Below are 24809 nucleotides of genomic sequence, written 5' to 3' on the forward strand. Positions count from 1 at the left end.
GTCCAGGGGAGGTTCAGGCTCTAGAGGTGTGGTGGGGCGCCGGGGACGAAGCTGAATAGCCTGGATGTAGCGGGGTGGCGGGGCCTGGGAGCGGTGCAGTGACGCGGAGGTGTTTCCTGGGGGCGGTTGGACCCCGGGGGCGTGGGCGAGTGGGGGCGGGGCGCAACGCGGGGGCAGGTCCTGGGGAGAGGGCGGGGCGCGGCGGCCGAAGCCCGGAAGTGGACAGAGGCGACGGGGGTCCCTGCTGTCTGTCCGCCATGGACGAGGCTGACCGGCTGCTCCTGCGGCGGTACCGGTTGCCGCTGGTCGGTGAGCTGCAGGTTGCCTCGCTTTGGGACGCCCTGCTGAGCCGCGAGCTCTTCACTCCCGACATGATCGAGGACATTCAGGTACGGTCCCCAGCTTCCCGCGCAGCGAAGACTTCAGGCCACAGTTGGGGACTGCGAGGCCGCGCGGAGAGGGTTGCTGAAGCCACATCGTGACTTAATGGCCCGGCTCCCGCCCTCGCCTTCCCCCGTCGCGTCCCCCTCGGTCTGTGCCACACAGTACCCCTTCCCTTTGGGGAACCATCGTGAGGGAACCCCGTTTCCCCCCAGGGCGTCGAGCCTGCTAAATTTCCCAGAGGAACCAAACAACCCCCAAACACCTTTTTGAGGGTTTGCTAACGCGATTACACGCCTTGGACGAGCAGAGTACACCCGTGAGCTGCGGCAGTGCTGGATGCCTGTCTAGAGGCATACCTGCTTTTTCCTCCTCTGGGGTGGAGGTTCTGGCTTCTCAGGTGGCTCAGTGGTAAAGAATCCACCTGCAAGGTAGGAGACATGGATTTGATCCCGGGGTGGGGAAGAGCCCCTAGAGAAGGAAATGGCAGCCCACCCCAGTATTCTTGCCTGGGAAATCACATGGACTAGGAGCCTGGTGGGCTACAGTCCATGGGGTTCCCAAAGAGTTAGACATGACTGACCTCCTGAGCATGCACGAGGGTGGAGGTTCAGAGCACCCACTAGGGAGGTCTGACTGCCTGGCACTGTATCCTCTTTGAGCCTCAGTTTCCCATGCTGTGAAATGGGAAAAAAAGTCCTACTGCCGTGAGGGTTAAAAGAGATAAGGGTTGTGAAACAGAAAAGCTTCAGGCACAGAATGAGGACACATCAGATGGTGCCTGTCTTTGCCCTGTCCTCCTTGGCCAGCCCCTCTTGTGTTATGTCTTTTAAGGGGTTTGGAGATGAGGGGCCTCCTGCAGATAGTGAAGAGAATAATAAAAGCAAACATTTGAGGTTCTCTTTAAAAGCATTTATTTTTGGCTGTTTGGGTCTTTGTTACTATGCACAAACTCTCTCTAGTTGTGGCAAGTGGGCCTACTCTCTAGTTGCAGTGGGTGGGCTTCTCATTTCAGTGGCTTCTCTAGTTGCAGCTCAAGGGCTCTAGACTGCTGGCTGTGTAGTTGCAGAACGTGGGTCCAGTTGCCCTGCAGCATGTGGGATCCTCCCAGACCAGGAATCAAACCCATGTCCCCAGCATTGGCAGGTGGATCCCTAACCACTGGACCACCAGGAAAGTCCCTGAGGTTCTCATTAAAAGCACTGTCATATCTTCGTCTTATTTGACCCTCATCACAGGCCTGTGAGGTCAGGAGGGAACAGGATGTATTTCTTACCAGGAGATACAGTGGGAATGTGTGACTTCCTAGAGGTTCTTGCATAGCGCCCTGTAGGCTGCTTGCAGGCCAGTTTCTGCGTCATCCAGGAACTTGGCCTGACCACTGAGGAAGTCTTTAATAGGACAAATATCATATGGGAAGTCACCAATGTATAATATTAAGAGAAGTCTTAGGAGCATCTGCTGTGTACTGCTGCTAAGTCACGTCAGTCGTGTCCGACTCTGTGCGACCCCCGTAGACGGCAGCCCACCAGGCTCCCCTGTCCCTGGGATTCTCCAGGCAAGAACACTGGAGTGGGTTCTGCTGTGTACTAAGGAGTGGAAATAATTTGAGGCCTTATGCTTGCTACCAGGAACATTCACAGGAGTGATAAACTTGAATATCCTTGGAGGCACAATAGGTGGGCACTAGAATGGGCAGCCTCTGCCCTGCCCTCCGACTCCAGCTGAGTCTGATCATACAAGAATGCTGGCCCAGTGTTGTCAGATCTTTGTACTGAGAAAAGTGAAAGTGTTAGTCGCTCAGTCATGTCTGTCCCTTTGCAACCCCATGGACTGTAGCCCAGGCTTCTTTGTCCATGGGATTCTCTAGGCAAGAATACTGGAGTGGGTTGCCATTTCAAGTGGGAAATTATTTTGGTTTTTTTGGCCATGCCCTGAGGCTTGCAGGATCTTAGTTCCCTGACCAGGGGTTGAACCCAGGCCCTTTCAGTGAAAGTGAGGAATCTTAATCACTGGATCACCAGGGAATTCCTGTTTCCTGATTTTACATGTTAGCAAAAATAGCACAGGGAACTCTGCTCAATAATCTGTGATAATCCAAAGGGAAAACCAATTTGAAAAAGAATTGTTATTGTTCAGTTGCTAAGTTGTGCCTGACTCTTTGTGACCCCATGGACTACAGCACCCCAGGCTTTCCTGTCCTTCGCTATCTCCCAGAGTTTGTTCAAACCCATGTCCATTGAGTCAGTGATGTCATCCAACCATCTCATCCTCTGTCACTCCCTTCTCCTCCTGCCTTCAATCTTTCCCAGCATCAGGATCTTTTCCAATGAGTTGGCTCTTTGCATCAGGTGGTCACAGTATTGGAGTTTCAGCTTCAGTGTCAGTCCTTCCAATGAATATTCATGGTTGATTTCCTTTAGGATTGACTGGTTTGATCTCTTTGCAGTCCAAGGGACTCTCAAGAGTCTTCTCCAGCAACACAGTTTGAAAGCATCAGTTCTTCAGCGCTCAGCCTTCTTTGTGGTCCAACTCTCACATCCATACATGACTACTGGAAAAACCATAGCTTTGACTATATAGACCTCTGCTTTTTAATACGCTGTCTAGGTTTGTCATAGCTTTTTTTTCCCAAGGAGCAAGCATCTTTTAATTTCATGGCTACAGTCACTGTCCATAGTGATTTTGGAGTCCAAGAAAATAAAACCTGCCACTGTTTCTATTTCTTCCCCATCTGTTTGCCATGAAGTGATGGAACTGGATGCAATGATCTTAGTTTTTTGAATGCTGAGTTTTAAGCCAGCTTTTTCACTCTCCTCTTTCACCTTCATCAAGAGGCTCTTTAGTCCTCTTCACTTTCTGCCATTAGAGTGGTATCATCTACATATTTGAGGTTGTTGAAATTTCTCCTGGCACTCTTGATTCCAGCTTGTGCTTCATCCAGCCTGGCATTTCACATGATGTGCTCTGCATAGAATTTAAGTAAGCAGGGTGACCATATAAACTTGATGTACTCCTTTCCCAATTTTGAACCAGTTCCATTGTTGTATGTCTGGTTCTAACTGTTGCCTACAGGTTTCTCAGGAGGCAGGTAAGGTGGTCTGGTATATGAAAAAGAATAGATACTTGTATAACTGAATCACTTTGTTGTATATCTGAAACTAAGATTATTATCAAATATACTCCAATATAAAATTAAAAATAAATGTTAGCAACAAATTCAGAATTTTTAAAGAATGTGTTAGGAATAATGGGCCACCATTTTACCACTCCTAGTATGGCAGAACCACGTGGATCTGGGCTGTCATCCTGGCTCTGTGACATATTACATATTAGCAAGTTGCAGCAACTTTCTTAGACTCAGTTTCCTTCATCCTTAAGGTGGGGTAATTGTAATTTAACCTCTTTACAAGGTTGTTGAGGAGGACTAAATGAAATGATGCATTTAACACGTGTCTGTGAGTGTTTGTAAACATTGAGAGAGATCAAAACCCATGACTTACTTGTAGAAAAGTAGGCATGTAGCCAACTTTCGCTAGTGAAAATTAATCATCTCAGTGATAGTACAAATATGTGCTATTCAAGGAGCTTCCCAGGTGGTGCCAGTGGTAAAGAAATGACCTGCCAGTGCAGGAGACATAAGAGACACAGGTTCAATCCCTGGATCAAGAAGACCCCCTGGAGAAGGAAATGGCAACCCACTCCAGTATTCTTGCCTGAAAAATCTCATGGCAGGCTATAGTCCATAGGGTTGCAAAGAGCTGGACTTGACTGAAGCACGTGCTATTCAGTGTAGTGTCCATTAGTCACATGTGGCTATTTATATGTAAATATGAAGTAATTAAAATTGAACCCAGAAAAGGCAGTTCCTTAGTCACGTGACCCAAGTGCTCAGTAGCTACATGTGGCTAATGGCTGCCCTTTTGGACAGCTCAGATAAAGATTTCCATTGTCATGAAAAATTCTCTTGGATCACACTGCTGTAGGATATTTGCGAACAGGGTGGTGTCTTATCCCTGCAGAACTTGCCCAGAGATGGGCCTCAAAAGAGAACCAGCAGATAACCAGCTTCTTCCTCCTGCTCCCTGTCTCCTCTGATCTCACCATCCCGACACTTGTCAACCTCGACCACTCCTGCAGCTTCACAGTCCACCCAGTCAATGCCCGAGTCTGTGGATTTCCCCTCCCTATTTCTGTTGTCTGTCCTCTGACTTTTCTCCATTCCAGCTGCAAGTCTTTGCCACCACCTAACGTGGCTGTGGCCACGCCCTGCCATTGTCCACTTTGCCCCCAGGACGAGTTTTTCAAAAGGCAGATTGGACACTGTCACTTCTTTCTTAAGTAGCTTTCACAGCTTTCTTGGCATGACTGTGCAAAGATCTCTCTCCCACCCAACTTAATCTCCCATTTCCCTGAATTCACTATTCCTTTTTTGGTGTTCTGGGGGCTCAGGCAAGCTAGCCCCTCCTGGAGGCTTCCCTGATTTCTCAGGTCTGGGTTGAGTGCACCTGTGCCCTTCCAGCCCCATGTGGTTTTCCTTCTGGCATTTCTGTCTTTGCTGTGTCATTGTCTTTTTTTTTTCTTTCTCCATTATTTTTCAGTTTTTGTTTTTGGCTGCACTGGGTCTCATGGGCTGAGGCCTCTCCCTGCAGTTCATGGGCTTCTTGTTGTTGCGCATGGACTTTTTCTAGTTGTGGCAAGTGGGGGCTACTCTCCAGTTGCGGTCCATGGGCTTCTCATTGCGGTGGCTTCTCTTGTGGTGGAGCACAGGCTCTAGGGCAGGTGGGCTTCAGTAACTGTGGCATACGGGCTCAGTTGCCCCGTGGCATGTGGGATCTTAGTTCTTGGACCAGGGATTGAACCTGTGTCCCCTGCATTGGCAGGCAGACTCCTAGCCACTGGACAACCAGGGAAACTCCTGTGTACATCCTCCACTAGAAGTCACTCCATGAAGATAGACTGTTCTCTCCTGCATTTTCAGCGCTTGGCCCATTCTGGGCACACAGTAGACATCCCCGACATAGAGACTGAATAGATAAATGAAGACTGGCAGGTGGCCTATGCTCAGAGTAACCTCAGGCTCAATTTTTGCCCATGTGCCTGATTGTTTAGACTTAGGTAGATGGGAATTGGGGAGTCAGGGTGAGAATCACAGCAAAGTGTGTGGATAATAGTAACATGTCTTTCTTTCCAAACAGAGGGCAGGCTCAGGATCTCGGCGCGATCAGGCCAGGCAGCTGATCCTAGATCTAGAGACTCGAGGGAGTCAGGCCCTTCCTTTGTTCATCTCCTGCTTGGAGGACACAGGCCAGGACACTCTGGCTTCATTATTGAAGACCAGCAGACAAGCAGCAAAACAGGATGTGGAGGCCATCAGACCCCTGGATCTTAAGCCGGTGGTGCTCGGACCAGAGGGCCTCAAACCAGAGGAGCTGAGAGTGATGAAGCAGGACCCATCAAAGCCGAGCCAAGGAAAACTCGCTCCAGTGGTGCTGGGGCCGGAGGAGCTCTGGCCAGCCAAGCTCAGGCCTGAGGTTCTCAGACCAGAGGTACCCAGGCCAGGGAACATTGGTTCTGGAGGATTCACTGATGTCTGTGAGTACCAAGAGGGAGTGGTGGGTGGGTGTACCAAGCGGTCATTGACAAGTGACCAGTGGTATAACTGGGTAGCGTGAGCTTCAAAACTTAATTTTGGTGTTGTCTTTCTGAGTACTCATAGGGGATGGGTGGAATATTCCGGTAGGGGTTCAGGAGAGCCCCTCCTCTGAAAAGCATGTGTTGAAGTCTGGTTTTCATGTCATGGGTTTTGATCAGTGTTTCCAGATCGATCTAGTGTTTGTGATTTGCCTTTGGGTCCAGGTGAGTCGAGTGGACTAGCGCAGGCTTGGGGGCATGAAGGAGGCGTCTATTAGAGTCTGTCTCAAGTGGGCGCTGTACATACCCTTACCTCCTCTCCTCACAACAACCCTGCGAGGCAGGGCATCATTAGACCCATTCTTGTTGATGAAGAACCCAAGACTCAGGGAGGTGAAATAATTGCCTATGGTCACAAAACTACATCCAGTAAAATACATAAATCCAAAGACTGCAGCTGGATGGTTGCCCAGTTGGGCTTCCCTGGTGGCTCAGCGGTAAAAAATCCACCTGCCACTGCAGGAGGCGTGGATTTGATCCCTGTGTGGGGAAGATCCCCTAGAGAAGGGAATGGCAACTCCAGTGTTCTTGCCTGGGAGATCCCATGGATGGAGAAGCCTGGCGGGTTGCAGTCCATGAGACTGCAAAAAGCTGGACATGACTTAGCGACTAAACAGCAACACACAGATAACCACACTCCAGATTATTACCATATGGAGCATTCTGGTGTCCTTTAAGACTCTCTTGTACTTCTTTCCAGTCTATTCCCATTCTTCCCCCTTCCAAAGGAATCACTATTTTGATCTCTGTTGCCTCAGATCCCTTTTGCTTGTCCTTGAACTTCAGTGAAAATGAAATCCTATGTACTCTTTGAGTCTGGCTTCTCTTGCCATCATTATATTTGTGAAATTCACTCATGCTGTTGTGTGTAACAGAAGTTAATTCTGTTTCATTGCGAGGTAGTTCTTATTCTGAATTGTCCACAGTTTATTTAACCATTCTCTTGTTGATGCGCATGTGGTTTTTCCTTAGGGCTTTGTTTCCATGGCAGCATGTGGAGACCTAGCACTTTCTATTTCATGGTTGCCCAGTTGGCCACTGCCATGGTCTGGATGCTGATAATAATATTAGTAGCAAAGGTTAACTTTACTGAGTGTGGCATGTGGGATCTTTAGTTGCGTCACATGAGATCAAGTTCCCCAACCAGGGATCGAACCTAGGCCCTTTGCGTTGGGAGCTTGGAGTCTCAGCCACTGGACGACCAGGGAAGTCCTCCGTGTGTGATTTGTGTTGCCTAGGCCCAGCACTAGGACATCTGCCCTTTCTTCCCTTAGGCAGCAGAGGGGGTGTGTCTCCTACCTTCTCTCTCTGCAGGAGCCATGGGCATGTGCTCAGTGATGCTCAGGCTGACTGATTCTTGCGCACACACACTTGCCCATACGTGCTTCTTGTCCCCTTGGAAGCAGTCATTTTGGGAGAAGTGGGTTTCATGCATGTTATATCTGACTGCTTTATCCTCTGTGTGGGACTAGAACCCCTCCCTGCCTTTGTTAGTGCAGTGACTGCTGCCTGGAGCCTTCCTTACCTCTTTTCTTTCTTTTTTTAAAAATTATTTATTTGGCTGTGCTGGGTCTTGCTGCACTCGGGCTTTCTCTAGTTGCAGCAAGTGAGGCCTACTCTTCTTATTGCAGTGACCTCTCATGTTGCGGAGCATGGGCCCTAGGGTTCGAGGTTCAGTAGTTTTGGCACATGGGCTTAGTTGCCCCGAGGCATGTGGGAATCTTCTTGCAATGAACTCTTGTCAACCACTGGGGACCTCCCTCGCTACCGCTTTCTTCTGGTGCCTTTGTCAGGTTACTCCCTCTACGTGTTGCTGTGGCCTGTGGACCTCTCAAGAGCAATCACTTTGCTTTGTAGATTTTTTTTTTTTTTTAGGTAGAAATTGAAAAAAAACTTTTCCATCTTCATTGAGATATAATTGATGTATAACACACTGTGTAAGTTTAAGGTGATGATTCGATACTTGGGTGTATTATGGAAAAATGACCACACTAAGGCTAGTTAGCACATCTATCAACTCACATAATTAACACTTTTTTTTGTATATGTGGTGAGAACATTTAAGATTTACTTGCTCAGCACCTTTCAGGTATGAAAGTGAAAGTGAAAGTCGCTCAGTCGTGTCCAACTCTTTGTGACCCCATTGACCATACAGTCATTGGAATTTTCAGGGCCAGAATACCAGAATGGGTAGCCATTCCCTTCTTTAGGGATCTTCCCAACCCAGGGACTGAACCCAGGTCTCCCGCATTGTAGGTGGATTCTTTGCCGTCTGAGCCACCTGGGAAGCCCTAATACTTGAAAAAAAATAGTAATACCGTATGATCCAGCAGTTCCACTTCTGGGTATATATATTGTCTTTCTATGTTTTCTTATAGCTCACTTAGCTTCCTTAAAACAACAATTTTGAATTCTTTACTGGGCAAATCATCGATTTCCATTGTGTGTTTTTGGTGGTATCTTGTTTCCTTGATTTTTCATATTCCTCAAAGTCTTTTGTTGCTGTCTTTGAATTTGAAGAAGGAGCAATCTCCTCTAGTCTTTATTCTTCAATGTGTCCTATGTAATTAGTATTTTGCACCAACGGTATACTGCAGCTTCTCTGCTAGACTCATGGACTTTCACAAAGGCATTCTTATCTGTGGGTGATTGTCAAAAATCAGTATTCTTTGGGAGAATGAAGATGGTAGAAAACTCTTATTCTGCCGTTTTGATGGTGTTACTCTCTCACTTTGTGGATCATTACTTACAGTTCAAGAAATAAACACATTCTTCAGCAGTAGTTGCCGCTATTGTTCAGTTGCTAAGTCATGTCTGACTCTTTGTGACCCCATGGACTGCAGCACACCAGGCTCCCCTGTCCTTCACTACCTCCCCAAGTTTGCTCAGGTTCATGTCCATTGAGTCAGTATCTAATTTCATCCTCTTCTGCCTCCTCTCCTTTTGCCCTCAATCTTTCCCAGCATCAGGGTCTTTTCCATTGAGTTGGCTCTTTGCATCAGGTGGCCAGAGTATTGGAGCTTCAGCTTTAGCATCAGTCCTTCCAATGAATATTCAGAGTTGATTTCCTTTAGGATTGAGTGGTTTGATCTGCTTGCAGTCCAAGAGACTCTCAAGGGTCTTCTCCAACACCATAATTCAAAAGCATCAGTTCTTCAGTGCTCAGCCTGCTTTATGGTCCAATTCTCACGTCTGGATATGTAGTAGATAATGGTATATTCAGTAGTATTGGTATTTGTAGTATTGACATTTGTAATATTCAGTATTGGCATTTTCTAATACTGAAAATGGTATTTCCAGTAGTAGATAATGGTATTTTTGGGAGTGCAGTGGAATTTTGGAAATGAGCAGTTGTTTAAGAAATAAGTCTGTGGTCTAATGGGAGTCTTCAGGCTAGGTAAAACCATTTATGGCATGACTTTTGAACTGGCAAAAGAATAGCTCCTAACAAGGTCCAGGCCTACTCTGAGCGATGCATGGCACCATGGTTGGGTCATGAATATAGTCTCTGGCATGACTGGGTGATGGTCAGTGTCTATTTATTTAAGAAAGAAAAAGTCCCGTAACGTTGTAGGTTGATGGTCAGTTGACTTCTTGCTAATTGAAATGAAAACTCTTTTGATACTGAAAGAAAAATAACACCTTTACTCCTTTATTCATTATTGAGCTATTTGGTGAGGACCTTCAGCTATTTGGTGTGTGCTGGAATTCCATGGACTGTATAGACCATGGGGTTGCACAGTCGGACACGACTGAGCGGCTTTCACTTTCACTTTCAGTTTACTGCGTGCTGGCCTCCTTGGATTCCACAGAGAGGGAACAGACCTGGAGCTTCCCTGTGTCTCTCTGTTCTAGAATTTCACGTAAATGGAATCACACCGTATGCACTCTGCCGGCTGTTTAAAAACTCGGAATGGTGTTTTTGCAGTCATCCATGGTGTTGCACATACCTCCTTCCTTTTTAAGCTCTGTCGTGTCCCTTTGTATAGTTGTGTCACAGCTGCCTTACCCATCCACTTGCTGGTGGATGTTTGGGTTGTTTCTAGTTTGGGGAGTATGAATAAGGCTTTGATGATCATTCATGGCCAAGTTGTTTGGTGCTCACTGTGCTCATTTCTCTTGGCTCTGTACCTGGGAGTAGAGTTGCTGGTCGGAGAGTAGGTGTGTGTTCAACCTTATTGGAAACTTCTTTTTTAAAAAAAAAAAGTCTTAAAACTATTTATTTATTTTTGGCTGTGCTGGGTCTTCGCTGCTGTGCGTGGCCTTTCTCTAGTCGAGGCGAGCAGGGGCTGCTCTTGTTGTGGCGCAACGGGCTTCTCATTGCAGGGGCTGCTCTTGTGGCGCACCGGCTTCTCATTGCAGGGGCTGCTCTTGTGGCGGAGCAGGGCTCTAGGTGCACAGTCGTCAGTCATTGTGGTGCGTCCCAGGGATAAAACCTGTGTCCCCTGCGTTGGCAAGTGGATCCTTATCCACTGTACCACCAGGGAAAGCCCTGGAAACTTCTCAATAGTTCCCCAAGGTGGCTGTGCCACTTAACTTCACCAGCAGTCCCCGGGAGTTCCTGTGTTCCTACTCTTCTGCGTTTCTACGTTTCTGTGGGAGGTGTCCTCACAGGGTCCCTTGTCCCTTCCCTGTTGGACCCTGACATTCACGTTTTCCCTCTTTCTCTCTCCAGGTCCTCAGGACAGAGCCAAGGGAAATGCCGATCTGGTGAGTCTTCATGTCATTTGGAGCCGATTGTGTTGGCTTTCTGCTCTTCCGCTCTCTGCTTCCCAGGTCCTTCCTGCAGCTGTGTCAGGAGCCCCAGGAGCTCAGCCCAGCTCAGTCCTGAACCTCCTATAGCACCCTGACCCTGGTACAGCTGTCCTGAAGCAGATCGTCTAACCCTGCCCTTTCCTCATCTGTGAAGTTGGGTTAGATCTAAGTAGGGGTCAGTGTGAGAATCGGCTGTGGCACCTATCCTGGACCAAGTCACTCCCTGTCTCAGTCACAGTATTTATTGTGTGACTTCCCTGTGTCAGCCTGGACTTTGCGCTAGGACACCTGGGAACCAACCACTCAAGTTTCTAGCCCTCATGGAGCCATCAGCCTAGTGAGACTAGTCACACAAAGAAATATATAAGTGTAAATATTGTGAGTGTGAGTGAGTGAAGCCGCTCAGTCGTGCCCGAATCTTTGCAACCGTGGGGACTGTAGTCCACCAGGCTCCTCCATCCATGGGATTCTTCAGGCAAGAATACTGGAGTGGGTTGCCATTTCCTTCTCCAGGGGATCTTCCCCACCCGGGGATGGAACCCAGGTCTCCCGCATTGCAGGCAGACGCTTTAACCTCTGAGCCACCAGGAACAGCAAAAAAAACCCAGGCTGCTGTGAGAGAGAATTACTAGAGAAACATTGAACCTTGAGAGGAAGTGGACTCAGACTCTTCAAGGGTGGCTTGGGCAGGAGTCTGCCAGCAGAGCTGATCACGCGATTGTCAGTACTCTCCAGGACTGGGCGACCTGTTGGTCCTTTGGGGGTCAGTGTCTAGGGGAGCTGGATTTCTCAGCTAGCGGTTCCATCCTGAGTACTCTGAGGGGAGCTAATCTTCTGTCCCAGGTTTAGCTGATCATCCATCACACAGCTGCGTGTGTGTGGTGTGGATGCCAGACACCCGCTTCAGAGGGAGGCAAACTGCGGGCTCTGTCCCATCTCTCCAGACTGCCCTACCCGTGGGTGAGACCCAGGGGGTCGCCTTCTCTCCCGAGGAGTGCAGCGAGACCCTGGTTTACGCTGGTCCCTCTGCTTGGGCAGGCCTATGTCCTGAACGCAGACCCCTGCGGCCACTGCCTGATCATCAACAACGTGAACTTCTGCCGTGAGTCGGGGCTCATGACCCGCACGGGCTCCAACATCGACTGTGAGAGGATGCAGCGACGCTTCCACCTGCTGCAGTTTGCGGTGGAGGTGAAATGTGACCTGACTGCCAAGGTACGGGCCCTATGCACGGACAGAAATGGGGGCTCATGGGGTAGTGTCCTAAAGAGGGCCCCTGAAAGCCAGCGACTCCCCAAGACGAGCCCTTCAGTCTGTAGGACCGCAAGAGGCAGTGTGGCTCAGTGGTTACCAGCAAAAGCTCCAGACTCGGAGACCCGGGTTGAGGACTGACTCCCCAACTCCCTGTGTGACTCCCGACCATGAGCTTCTCTATCTATAAATCGAGACCCATGCTCATGTCCTACGGTTGGGTTAGGTAAGTGTTAGTTGCTCAGTCATGTCTGACTCTTTGTGACTCCATGGACTGTAGCCCACCAGGCTCCTCTGCCCATGGAATTCTCCAGGCAAGAGTGCTGGAGTGGGTTGCCATTTCCTCCTCCAGGGTCTTCCCGACCCAGAGGTCGAATCCAGGTCTCCTGTATTGCAGGGAGATTCTTTACCGTCTGAGCCACCAGGGACATTGTAGGAGTAGACAGAGTGCCCAGTCCAGCATCTCTTCCCCTGTCTTCTCCTGTGATCACTGTGACTGTCCTTACTTCACGACTGGCCCTGGGAGCAGGGGACTGGCCGAGGATGAGGACCTGGTCCATCAGTGGTCGGGCTCACCCCCGGCCCTCTCTTGTAGCAAATGGTCCAGGCTTTGACACAGCTGGCGCGGCGGGACCACGGCGCTCTGGACTGCTGCGTGGTGGTCATCCTCTCTCACGGCTGTCAGGTTGGTGGGCTCACCTTCTCTAGCAGGCGCCCAGGAAGGCTGCCCCGAGAGGCCCTGCAGGAGCCTCGTCCCTTCCTGTGTCCAAGACCCCCTGGCCTTTGTGGGAAGAGCCACAGGGCCCTGTCCACCTCCTGCTGTTTTCTCAGAAGCCACTTGGCCCTCTGAGGGGTTGGGTGCTCCTCCTGGGTGGGAGGGCTGCGACCCTGGGAGAAACCATCTGGGAGAGGCAGGAAGAGGTAAGCTGGATTTTGTTCTGAGCCGGGCACAGCTTACAAGAGCTTCCAGCTCCTGTCTTGGTCCTGCTGGATGTTGTTCCGGGCCCTTTGGTGCTGGCTATGAGTTTGGGACGCTGGGACCCACTCTGGCCTTGACCGCTAATGTGCTGGGTCATGGTGGCCAAGACTCTTCCCCCTTTCTGGGCCTCAGTTTCCTCATCTTTTGAGTTGAAGGGCTGGACAGAGCAGAGGTAACAACCCCAGTGGATTGTACAGTGTTTTCAAAACTGGCGACTGTAGCACGGAAGTCATGATTTTCAGCTTGTCCTGAAAAACCACAAAGGTCTGACCCATCAGGCCCTTATCCTCAAAGAGCAAAATTCTGGCCTGTGGCTGGGCTGGGCCCACCCCTTTGGTCCTTTCATTCACAGTGTGGCCTCTGGACGGCAGCATGGGCATCGCCTGGCAGCTCAGGAGAATGTAGGTTCTCATTCAGAGCCTGTACCTTAACAAGACCCTTGTAAACACAAAGTTTAAGAGGAATTGTTCTAGCATAGTCATTCTCAGTTTAGCTGTAACAGAGGTACCTGAAGGGCTAGATTTCTGGTCCCCACTACCCAGGTTTCTGATTTGGGAAAATTTGCATGTCTTGTAAGTTTCCAGGTGATGCTGATGCTGCTGGTCCAGGGACCACACTTTGAGAACAACCAGTCTAGAGGAAGCTGGCCAGTGTTCTTGAGTTAGGCTATCTGGTGCTTATAGGAATGTGAGTTTGAGACCCTTGGAATTGAGGCTGCCCAGGACCAACCTGCTGTGTTTCACTCAGCCTTGTGCCCCTGGTGGAACCTTCTAAATGCTTGGTCCCCACAAAGCCTCTGCACAAACAGGCCATTGGATTCCTACCGTAACTTCTTGGGTTTGTCACCAGAGTTCTTGGTCTTCTAGGCCAGCCACCGCCAGTTCCCAGGGGCTGTTTATGGCACAGACGGATGTCCTGTGTCCGTTGAGAGAATTGTGAACACTTTCAATGGTACTGGCTGCCCCAGCTTGGGAGGGAAGCCCAAGCTCTTCTTCATCCAGGCCTGTGGTGGAGGTAAGCCAGTCCTCAGCGTCGCTGCCGATGAGGCTAGTGGGAAAGTAGAGGTCGATCCAGGCATCCAGGGGCTCCCAAACATGGTCACTGCTGTCCCAAAGTGGCACCTCCATCTAGTTGGAGTAGCCTGAACCCTGTCTAACTTTTAGAGGTTTGCATCTCATGATGCTATAGCATCAGGGGATCATTCAACTGTGGCCACTTCAACCTCAGACTTGGCGAAAACAAACAACACAGAGGAAAGAGGAAACTTCTTTCATTTTCCTTACCTCCTGTCATTCTCCTGACCTCCATTAACCTGCCTCCCTCCCACTGTTACAGAGAAAGGGAAGCTGCTGCTGGATTAACCGTTGGAATTCTCAAAGGCTTAGGTATTAGGGAGTCAGTAATTTTTAAGGATTATTTAGATTGTTTGTAGCTTTGCTATATGTCCTGATTTTAAACCTGAGCCCTACTTCACCGTTACCTGGTTTTCTTGTAAAATAAAAGAGGGAAGAGAGAAGAACATTGTGTGTCCTTGGGACATGAGGTCATCTCCAGGTGAACTGGCCCTGACCTCTTTGCCTCCCCCGCCTGGCATGCTATGCCCACCCCAGCAGTGCTCAAGGTGCTCTGGCTTACTCCTCAGCCTTCCTATGTGCCATCCCTCTGCCTTATCTCCTGGCCAAACCTTAATCATCCATCCTTTTGGTTACAATTTATTGTCACTGCTTTCAGGAAGTCTTCCCTGAATATCCCCTTCCTTGAACAGAGTCAGGGTTCTCTGGCCCTTGTTCTCCTGTAGCCCCTTGTCTTAGCACTTTCTCCTAGTATTGAGATGGCCTCATCCCTTGGTCAGCCCTCTGAGGGCAGGGTAGTCCCACCTGCCCTACAGCTGGGCCCCTGCCTGACACAAAGCCCATAGTATGCTTGCATCTTTTGTGCATTCTAATTGTTTGACTTAGAAATAAAACCATATAAAAATATCTGTGAGCAAAATCTGAAGTAATGTAGATTCCCACCAATAAAAACTAAACCAAACAATTAACTGGGAACAGGAGAACTCCAGAGCTGGAAAGCAGTAGTTAAGGTGCCACCTTTGAAATTTGGGTCCCTGCTTCGCCCCCTGTTTTAATGCCGCGGGATCATGTGTTTAACGCTGTTGCCACGTGAGGGCGCCACCATCAGCTGAGACCAGAAATACCCAAAGGCTGCGGATCTCTGCCAGTGTCTGGTGAGGTGTCCTGCTGTTACATGTCTCTGAACTGGTCTGCCCTGGGTTTTGGTGACTCGTGTGTCTATTTTAAGATTCGCTGTTGTTGCAGTTTAAAACAGTTTAAAAATCTTCTAAATGTCACCTGCCCTTTCATTAAGAGAGAGCGTGGGCACCAAGGTGGAAGAACGGAACTCAGAGTCAGCAACTCTGGTGTGAAATGTCAGTGAATAAGCCGTGTGATGAACTTGGCCAGAGCGGAGGGGCCTGAGATTTGGGAGTGACCCCTCCAGAACTTTGGAGGGCATGCTGAGAGGCCAGAAAAGAAGAGTCATGGATGACAGTGGTTGTGGATTTTATGTCCTGAGGGAGTGGCTCCTCGTCCCACTGTGTTCATTCTCATGGGAAGTCAGGCTTCCTCGCAGGAGTTTTGAATCAGTGAGGCTCCTTAAGAAGAAAGCAGTGCCTTACCTGCATAACCCGTAGGTGAGGTCTTCCCCCTCAGATTTGTAGGAGGATGACGCGTCAATCGAGACACAGCCGGTATCCCCTGTCTGGCCCCCGTCTTCCTCTGTCCCCCATCCTCCCCTCCCGGAGCCCATCGTCTCTGCTCCATTTTCAGAGGCAGCCCCTCTGCCCGCCCCATCGCCTTCAGCCCTTCCTGTGGCATCCCCCTCACTGAAGTGCCCCCTCCCCCACTGCACCCTGCTGCCCCGGGTGGACCCAGCCACAGCCCCACCCTTCCATCCCAGGTGCCCTTCCCCATGCCACTTCAAGTCATTCCCGGAACCCAGGGTGGATTCCAGAATCTTGGTCAAGAAGACAACTGGAAGCAGTGACCTGGGATAGCAGTCCAGTTTTCGCAGATCTAAGAAGCCCCCCGTGCAGGCTTGGGGGTTCCCATGGGAAGCAGTAGGGTAGTTGAGAGCCGGAAGAATGTAGGCTGGAGTCCTGGTCCCTTGCATATTAGCCGTGAGATCACAGACAGATCACCGAGTTTCTGAGCTTCAGGTGAGAGGTCAGGCGACATTGGGGTTATTATTGTAGGGTTTCCAGAGCCATCTGTCCTATCTCTGTCCCGTGAACCCTGACCTCCCTCGTTCCTTGCTGTTACCCACCGTGGATCCAGCCACACAAACCCTCCCGCTCTCCTGCCCTGGGACCTGCCTGACAGGTGCCGTTTCTCCCTGCAGGACTGTTCTCCCTTCTTGCAAGGGAGACTGGGTCACAGCCGCCTCCTCCAGAAGCCTCTGGGCCACTCCACCCTCTGCCTGTCTTTAGTGAAGCTCTTTTTAGGTGCCTTCTTTCTCTTGTTTTGGTGGTGTAGTTTGTGGGATCTCAGTTTCCCAATCAGGGATCGAACCCTTGCCCCTGCCATAAAAGTGTGGTAACTCAGCCACCGGACCTCCAGGGAACTCCCTGATGCGACTTGAGGTTTTATTTTTTAATTTTTGCCTGTGCTGGGTCTTCGTAGCTGCACACAGGCTTTCTCCAGTCGCAGTGAGCGGGGGGCCACTCTCTAGTTGCAGTGCATGGGCTTCTGATTGAGGTGGCCTCTCTTGTTGCAGAGCTGGGCTCTGGGGTGTCTGGACTTCAGTAGTTATGAAGTAGTTATCCCGGGTTCCAGAGCACAGGCTCAATAGTTGTGCATGGCTCAGTTGCATGTGGGATCTTCCCAGACCGGGGATTGAACCTGTGTCTCCTGCATTGGCAAACTGATTCTTTACCGCTGAGCCAGCAGGGAAGCCTGTGACTTGATCTTTAATGACATAAAATAAAATTTGCCATTTTAACTGTTTAAAATTGTTCAATTCAGTGGTTGTCAGTACAGTCACGATGTTGTGGGAACATCATCACCATCTAATTCTAGAACATTTCATCTTCCTCCCGAAGAAACTCCATACCCGGTAGCAGTCACTCCATTCCCCCTCCTAACAATAACTAATCTGCTTTCCTCTCTCTGGATTTGCCTCTTCTGGATACTTCATATAAATAGGATATCATGTGGCCCTTGATATTTGGCTTCTTTCACTTAGCCTACTCTGGAGGCCCATCCACATTGTATTATGATGCAGTATTTCATCCCTTTTTAAGCTTGAGTAATATTCTATTGGATGTTTATACCTCCATTCATCTGTCCCTGGACACATGAGTGGTTTCTACCTTTTGTGTGCTGTGAATAATATGAATGTTGCTACATAAGTTCTTGTTTGAACACCTGTTTCCAGTTCTTTGGTGTGTATATCTTCTAACTGGTTTCTTTTGCTGTTTTTAAAATGTCTGCATTCTTGCTCCCCGCCTGCCCCCACTTTATTGAATGAACATATAGAAATTTTGTTTTAGTAAAAGTAAAGCTCCTGTTTAGGCTTCCTGCTCATGTTGGCCCGGCACTAGGCCCCTGGCTCCAGAGGAAATCAGGCCTCTCAGGGCTGGTGGCACAGAAAAGTGGGAGCTCTTGTCTGAGTGTCTGATTGACAACTTGTGTCTGTTTCCGCTTCCTGCAGAGCAGAAAGACCATGGGTTTGAGGTGGCCTCCACTTCCCCTGAAGATGAGACCCCCAATAGCAACCCTGAGACGGATGCTACCCCATTCCAGGAAGGCCCACGTTCCACTGACGAGCCAGATGCCGTGTCTAGTCTGCCCACGCCCAGCGACATCTTGGTGTCCTACTCCACCTTCCCAGGTGAGCGGATCCGGAGACCTTGTCCTTCTGGCTGGCAAATCCCCTCATCTGCCCTGGAGGCAGCAGTGCTGTGAAGGACAGACTTGGGTGTGAGTCTTGGTTCTGCCACTTTGTTGTCTCTGTGACCCTGAGTAAGTTGAGCTTCAGCTCAGGGCAAGGCAGTCAAGGTGCCTAGAACGCACAATAGAAGAAGGCAAGCACCCTTGTTTCGGTGTGCCTTGGTCTCCTCACCCTTGTCCTGGCCCTGCCTCAGTCTTCTCATCTTTAAAATGGGAATATTAACTGTACCTTGGGGATCATCATGGTGATTTTAACAAGGTGTCTGGCCCACTGCTGAGCCCAGTGCCTGGCACACAGCAGGTGTGACAAATGTTTGTTTCCTTCTTTCTTGTCCCTTGGAAGACTCACCTGACTTCTCCAAGCCTAGATTGCCTTGTTGGGAAAACAAGAACCCTAACCAAAGTCACAGGGTAGTGGCGAGGATGAAATAAGATCATGCAGAGCCCAGAGATGCAGGCTCTGGAGGGCTATGGACATCAGTCAAGGTCTAGCGGTGGGCCCACCTGCATGGGGAGGGTGGCTCCCCAGCGAAGCTCAGCCTTTCTCCTTCCGCAGGCTTTGTCTCCTGGAGGGATCCCAAGAGCGGCTCCTGGTACATCGAGACCCTGGACAGCATTTTTGAGCAGTGGGCTCACTGTGAGGACCTTCAGACCCTCCTCCTCAGGGTGAGGCTGCTGGAGGGCCAGTGTGTCCTCCCCAGGGTGGGGGTGAGCAGGGCCCCAAGCCCGAGCACAGATTTCTTCTGCAAGCCAAAGGCTTGCCCTGAGGGTTGATGCTTTTGCTTCTGCAAATGCACAAAGTGACTGCCTGTAGTGGGGCTTCCCTGGTGGCTCCGTGCTAAAGAATCCGCCTGCCGATGCAGGAGATGTGGATTCGGTCCCTGGGTCAGGAACGTCCCCTGGAGGAGGGCATGGCAGCCCACTCCAGGATTCTTGCCTGGAGAATCCCATGGACAGGGGAGCCTGGCAAGCTGCAGTCCATGGGGTTGGGAAGAGTCGGACACGACTAAGTGACTAAAACAACGAACAGCAGCGCTGCCTGCAGTGACATTTGCTCGTTATGCCAAAGACAGCCTTCCCTGGCCTCTGAGGTGCCAGGCTGACGCCTCCCACACTCCCCACTGATGGAGCCAGTCCTCATTGCCAGCGTGGGACGGCCCAGTACCCGAGCACAGCCCCTGATGGCAGGTTGCAGGCCTGTACCTTCTGCCCCTCTGTGTAGTCTTCACTCTTGACCCTCAAGAATCAGGAATCCCTTTAGTATCTCCTGACTTGGGAGGCCCCAGTGAGAATAGTGAAGCATGGCTGGACAATGCCCCACTCAGGGTGGTTGTTCCTCCAAGGGGCTCAGAACATGTGGGGTGCCCTCCTGCTCTGCTCAGGTTTTTTGTGCCACGAGAAGGGGCTGTGAGGGCTCCTCCTTCCTCCTGGGGAGGCTCTGGCTCTGAGCTTTGCTGAGCAGAGGAGAGGAGAAAAGCAGGTGCAGGGCCATCCCTGGCAGGACTCCAGGGGCACCATGAGCCATGGCCATGGAGGAGAAAGTCTCACAGGCTGTTGAGGGCCCATCAGGGCTAAGCAATGTGCTCGACTCCTGGGCCCCGTCTCTTCTCTCAACTTTTCTTCATTAATTTAATCTGACTTGAATTTTGTGAATTTTGAATTTTCTTTTTAGAAAACTTTTATTGGAGTATAGTTGATTTACAGTGTTGTGTTATTAATAATTTCAAGTGAACGGCAAAGTGAATCAGTTATACATACATTTATCCACTCTTCTTTAGATTCTTTTTCCACATAGGCCATCACGGAGTGTTAAGTAGAGTCCCCTGTGCTATACAGTAGGCTCTTATTTGTTATCTGTTTTATGTATGGTAGTGTGTATATGGGCTTCCCCGGTGGCTCAGACGGTAAAGCGTCTGCCTGCAGTGCGGGAGACCCGGGTTCAATCCCTGGGTCGGGAAGATCCCCTGGAGAAGGAAATGGCAACCCACTGGGGTACTCTTGCCTGGAAAATTTCCATGGACTGAAAAGCCTGGTAGGCTACTGTCCACAGGGTCACAAAGAGTCAGACACGACTGAGCAACTTCACTTATGGTATTTGTCTTTGTTTGACTTCACTCAGTATGACAATCTCTAAGTCTATCCTTATTGCTGCAAATGGCATTCTTTTGTTATTTTTATGGTGAATTTTGACTTTTCTAAACTTATAATTGAGATGCTTGTTCCCTTATCTCCGCCCCCTGCCCAGCACACGCGTACACATACACATACATATACACACACTCAAGAAGGCTGCAGCCAGAGCTATTTTTTGTTTTATTTTATTTTTTAAAGATTTTTTTGATGTGGACCATATTTAAAGTATTTATTGGATTTGTTACAACATTGCTTCTGTTTTCTGTTTTGGTTTTTTGGCCACAAGCCATGTGGGATCCTAGCTCCCTGACCAGGGATTGAACGTGCATCCCCTGCAGTGGAAGGTGAAGTCTTAACTCCTGGACCACCAGGGAAGTCCCTAGAGTTGTTTTTAAAGTTCTGACTTGGTGTGCATTCCCCGAAAGTTCTGACTTGGTGTGCATTCCCCGCAGCCTCGCTTTGGAATTCTTCCTTCAGTGGAGAGAACTCACAGGCCTCCCTGTGGTTGTGTTTTCACAGGTCGCTAATGCTGTTTCAGTGAAAGGAATTTACAAACAGATCCCTGGCTGTTTTAATTTCCTCCGGAAAAAACTTTTCTTTAAAACATAATGAGATCAGGACCCCTCACCCTACCTTACTGTTCACCCTGAAACCTTCCTGCTCCAGCTCTGGCTGTGGCTAAGGCCTGGACTTTCCTACCACTGTGGCTGACATCCATTGGAGGTTTCTGTAGCCTGTAGAGGGTCTGCTCTCTCCCCACGGGCAGCAGGCAGTCCTAGTAGCTTCCAAGTTGGAGCCAAATGACCAGCGATGGAGGAGGAGAAGCAGAACGCCATGGACACTATGGGGCTTTTTGCCCTTGACCCATTCATGGCTAGCGGCTGTGGCCTGTGACCCCTGTGTTTTCTCTACATCAGGGCTTCTCAGCTTCGGCACAGCTGACATTGGGGCCAGAGAATCTTTTGTTGTGCACTGTGGAATGGGCCATCCTGTGCACTGTGGAATGTTGAGCAGCCTGGCCTCCACCCACCTCTCTTGAGTCTTGACAACCAAACGTGTCTTCAGATATTGCCAAATCGTCCTCATAGACCCCTACTGGGGAACCACTGATCTATAGGAAATTTTTTCTGCAAACAAACCAGCATCTCTCTTAGATCAGTTTAAGGCTACCAGAATCTGAAGAGCTAGAATCTGTAAATCCTAAATGAAATTTTAAAAATTATCAAGTTTTTCTATATTGCAGTGTTCTTAAAAAAGAAAAAAAAGTTGAATATGGACTCTCTTTCACCCATTTCCCCCTTATTTTGCTCTAACTTTTTATTGTTTCTCATATAAAGGAGACTGTGGCTTTTTGGGAAATATTTCCCCAGCTCTTACTTCTTTTGAACCCCCTACCCCATCCCAAGAAGTGACTAGGGTGGGAGCCGTGTTTTGGGGGAGGTTAAGTCACTTGTCCACGGAACACAATTAACCAGTGGAGAGACATGGCCAGACTTGGGCCTTCTTGAGTCCAGCCTGCGTCTTCCTGGCTTCAGGACCCTCGTCCTCCTCATCCCCCACCCACTTGCTGAGCCTGTAAGCTCAGCTTAAAGACCTCGAGCCTGTTTCTTGCTTTCAGGGCCCTAGACATAAGTACGGTTTGCTAATAAGACTCTCACCAAGATGTGATTCAAGTAGTTGTCACTTTATTGTTATTTTTCTCCTGTGACCTTTCCAAGTCTGAAACAGTCCCAGGGACTTCTGGTGGTTAGTTATTTTCAATCACCTGCAGGACACACAAGAAAATAATCAGGTTAACTCAGCAGAGCAGAGCCTTGTGTGCAGATTCCCAGCTTTCTCCCTCCCGACTCTGCGCTGCCTGTGTGAATCAGGCAGCCGGAGTTGAAGCAGCTCTCCCCAGGAGCTCTAATGATGCTTGGGAGAAAAGATGTCATCACAGCTTTAAATGGATTTCCTGTAAAAAAGGAGCCTTAGCCAAGCAGTTCAGTTTGGGCTTCAGGGTGGAGGTGGAGTGGGGCTGGGAACTTATGGGCATGTCTGTATATGTGATTTGTTTCTCAAAAGATTTGAGAGACCTGAAATTGTTAACAGTTGCTGCTGTTTGCCAGGCAATGTTGTGCACTATGGAAGGGGCTGTAACCCGTTTTCAGAAGCTATTTGGCATCTATTAAACATTCTAATGTGCCAACTCCATGATCCTTTGATGCTGCAGGATCTGTGTAACGTAGAGACTCTGACCAGTGCAAGGATGTATGTCCAAGGATGTTCATTGCAGCCATGTGAGAGGGGAAAATAGGAAAAGAGATGAAATCTTCATTCATTATATTCATACTATGGAATCTTACTTAGAATGAATAGATATATATATGGGCTCACATGTATAGTGTGATATGGTGTTAAGTGAAAAAACTAAGTTGCAGAACAGTATGAGAAGTAAAATCCTATTTTTGGTTAGAAGACAGTGTATTTATATGTACATATATAAATGTTTTATAGATGAACCTAAATCAAGACCACACACCAAGTGTTGGTTATGATTATCTCTGGATGGTGGGATTGCAGGTGTCATGCAAGTGAGGGGTGTCTACTTCTTGATTTGATACACTCCTATATTCTTTTCATATTTTTTACCAAGAGTATGTATTATAAAGCTGGTGAATACCAGTGATTCATTTAATATCTGTTGAAAGGATGAACGCCCCCGGCCACCTGTCTCCTGTCAACTTTGCAGCTCCTGACCTTGGTTTGTCACCTGTCTGGATTTAGAACTCCAGGCTGCACACAGTGTGCCCCCGGGCTGGGACCACTGCAAGGTTCTACTGGCCCCTCTGCAGTTGCTGGGGTGGCCTCCCTAAGAGGACAGCTGGCAGCTTGGCTCTGCTGCTCCTGGAACCTGTCACGGGCACATGTGCCTACCCTGACTGCTGTCCCGGGAACACAGGACCCCTGCCCAGCTGCCTTGCAAGCCTTGTTTTCCCTGTTGATTCCCTCTGACATCAGGCTTTCAGCTGAGGCCAGCTCTGTCGTGCGTGTGTCTGTGGCTGGGAACAGCTGATATTGGGACCAGAAGACAGGACAGTTGCTCCCAGTCCCTGCTTGGGGCCCCCAAGGTGCTGCCAGGGCCAGCTGCCTGGTGACTCACACAGCAGCTGGGGCTGGAGAGCATCCTTGGATTTGGCTGCAAAACACTCTACTTATCCTCCCATCTAATCCGTCCTGGGCCAGGCTCCTTTGAAATGCTGGTGGTACCTCCAAAGTCGGACTCGGGTTTTCCTCTGCCAGGATGAGATCATAGCTTTTCCCCAGTTGACTGAAAAAAATCTTGTAAATTAATGACCACTCTCTTCTTGAGTTTACATTTTCTCTAACAAACTTTTCTGGAACCTCTGGTGCCTATAACCACTTGTTGGCAAAAGAAATGCCAACAGACAGACAAATGAGCAAGGAGCCTGCAAGTATTAATGGGAAAACTCGGAGACAGCCACCTGCTTGTTTTGACAGTGCCCATTTGACAGTGCTGTCTTCCTCCTGGGACCGCATGCTCACGGCTGTGGTGTCATATTTGATTTTATAATGGAGCGTTGGTTTGGTTTAATTAAACAGCTCTCTCTGTAAATTCAACCTAAAATAATGAAATCAGATGCCAACTTTCCCTTCTTTGAGAGCTCTGACACTACAACTCCCACTTGTTCTGGCTCCTAAAAGAGTGAGTGAGTCTTAATCTAGTTCAAGTCCCATTTTACAGAAGAGCAAACTGAGGTGGTGGCAGTGCTGGGGGGGTGGGTAAAAAAGTGTCCCCCTGCCAGTGCAAGGGGAAATGGGTCTGATCCCTGGTCCAGGAAGATTTCATATGCGAGAGGCAACTACACCCATGTGCTGCAACTACGGAAGCCCATGCTCTGCAACAAGAGAAGCCATTGCAATGAGAAGCTCTCACATCACATCTGGAGAGTAGCCCTGGCTCACTGCAACTAGAGGAAGCCTGTGCACAGCCAGGAAGACCCAGCGCAAACAAAAAAGGAAAAAAAAAAGTGCCCCCAATCAGCACAGTGTCCTCCTCTTCCCCCCTCGCCCAAACATCCATCATCAGGCGCGACACCTTAATCCCTCCCCCAGGTACCCCCCAGGCCTGCCCTTCTTGTGACATCTCTCCATGTTCTGGCTGTTTCCACCTACTGTTGATTATATCCATGGCTGCTCCCAAGATTGGTGCTTGTTTTTTTTTTAATACGATTTTTTTTTGGTTTCCATTATAAATGAATGTTTATCCATTGTTTTAAAAAAATAGGAATTGAGCTGGTTTGGAAGTTTGTGAGGAACTGATTTTGAGTTAACAGGATCAAGCTCTTTGGGGACACAGTCACAGTTGTAGTGGGACCAACTCAGCTCCATTTACCCAGACTGTCTTGGTCTGAAACACAAAGTCCTGCATCCTAGGAAACCTCCCAGTCCAGGGCGAACTGAGATGATTGGTCACCCTACAGAATATCTGGGGGACCCTTTGGTTTATTTTTTATTACTTTTTAAACTTGTTTGATTTTAATGAAAAATTCTACCACTATAAACAAGCATTGCTTACATTTAGAAAAATTTTATCTACCAGCTAATAAAATAACATATATTAGTCTTGTTACTTTGGGCTGTAAAATAACCTATAGTAGATCTTT

General features: G+C 49.1%; 2 protein-coding genes across 3 annotated transcripts in view; one reads left to right on the forward strand and one right to left on the reverse strand.

The window, feature by feature from the left end:
* CASP9 (caspase 9) lies at nt 1-22335 on the forward strand. 2 transcript variants are annotated; one of them, XM_069546005.1, is made up of 9 exons: nt 1-389; nt 5580-5976; nt 10751-10785; nt 11869-12045; nt 12677-12766; nt 13927-14074; nt 17771-17950; nt 18566-18675; nt 20662-22335. In XM_069546005.1, exons 1-9 carry the CDS (start codon nt 258-260, stop codon nt 20749-20751), a joined length of 1359 nt encoding a protein of 452 aa, XP_069402106.1. In that variant the 5' UTR covers nt 1-257; the 3' UTR covers nt 20752-22335. The 2 variants fall into 2 exon arrangements, with proteins under 2 accessions (XP_069402106.1, XP_069402107.1); XM_069546006.1 differs by lacking the exon at nt 12677-12766 and having other exon boundaries at nt 29-389.
* The window catches only part of LOC138415840 (chymotrypsin-like elastase family member 2A), a 17825-nt gene continuing 14905 nt past the window's right edge, over nt 21890-24809 (reverse strand). The window contains exon 8 of the mRNA XM_069544385.1: nt 21890-21907. Coding sequence (XP_069400486.1) covers nt 21890-21907 — 18 coding nt within the window. The remainder of the gene's footprint in view (nt 21908-24809) is intronic.

This window comes from Ovis canadensis, chromosome 12, assembly GCF_042477335.2.
Source record: "Ovis canadensis isolate MfBH-ARS-UI-01 breed Bighorn chromosome 12, ARS-UI_OviCan_v2, whole genome shotgun sequence".
In the NCBI taxonomy this organism is placed as follows: domain Eukaryota; kingdom Metazoa; phylum Chordata; class Mammalia; order Artiodactyla; family Bovidae; genus Ovis; species Ovis canadensis.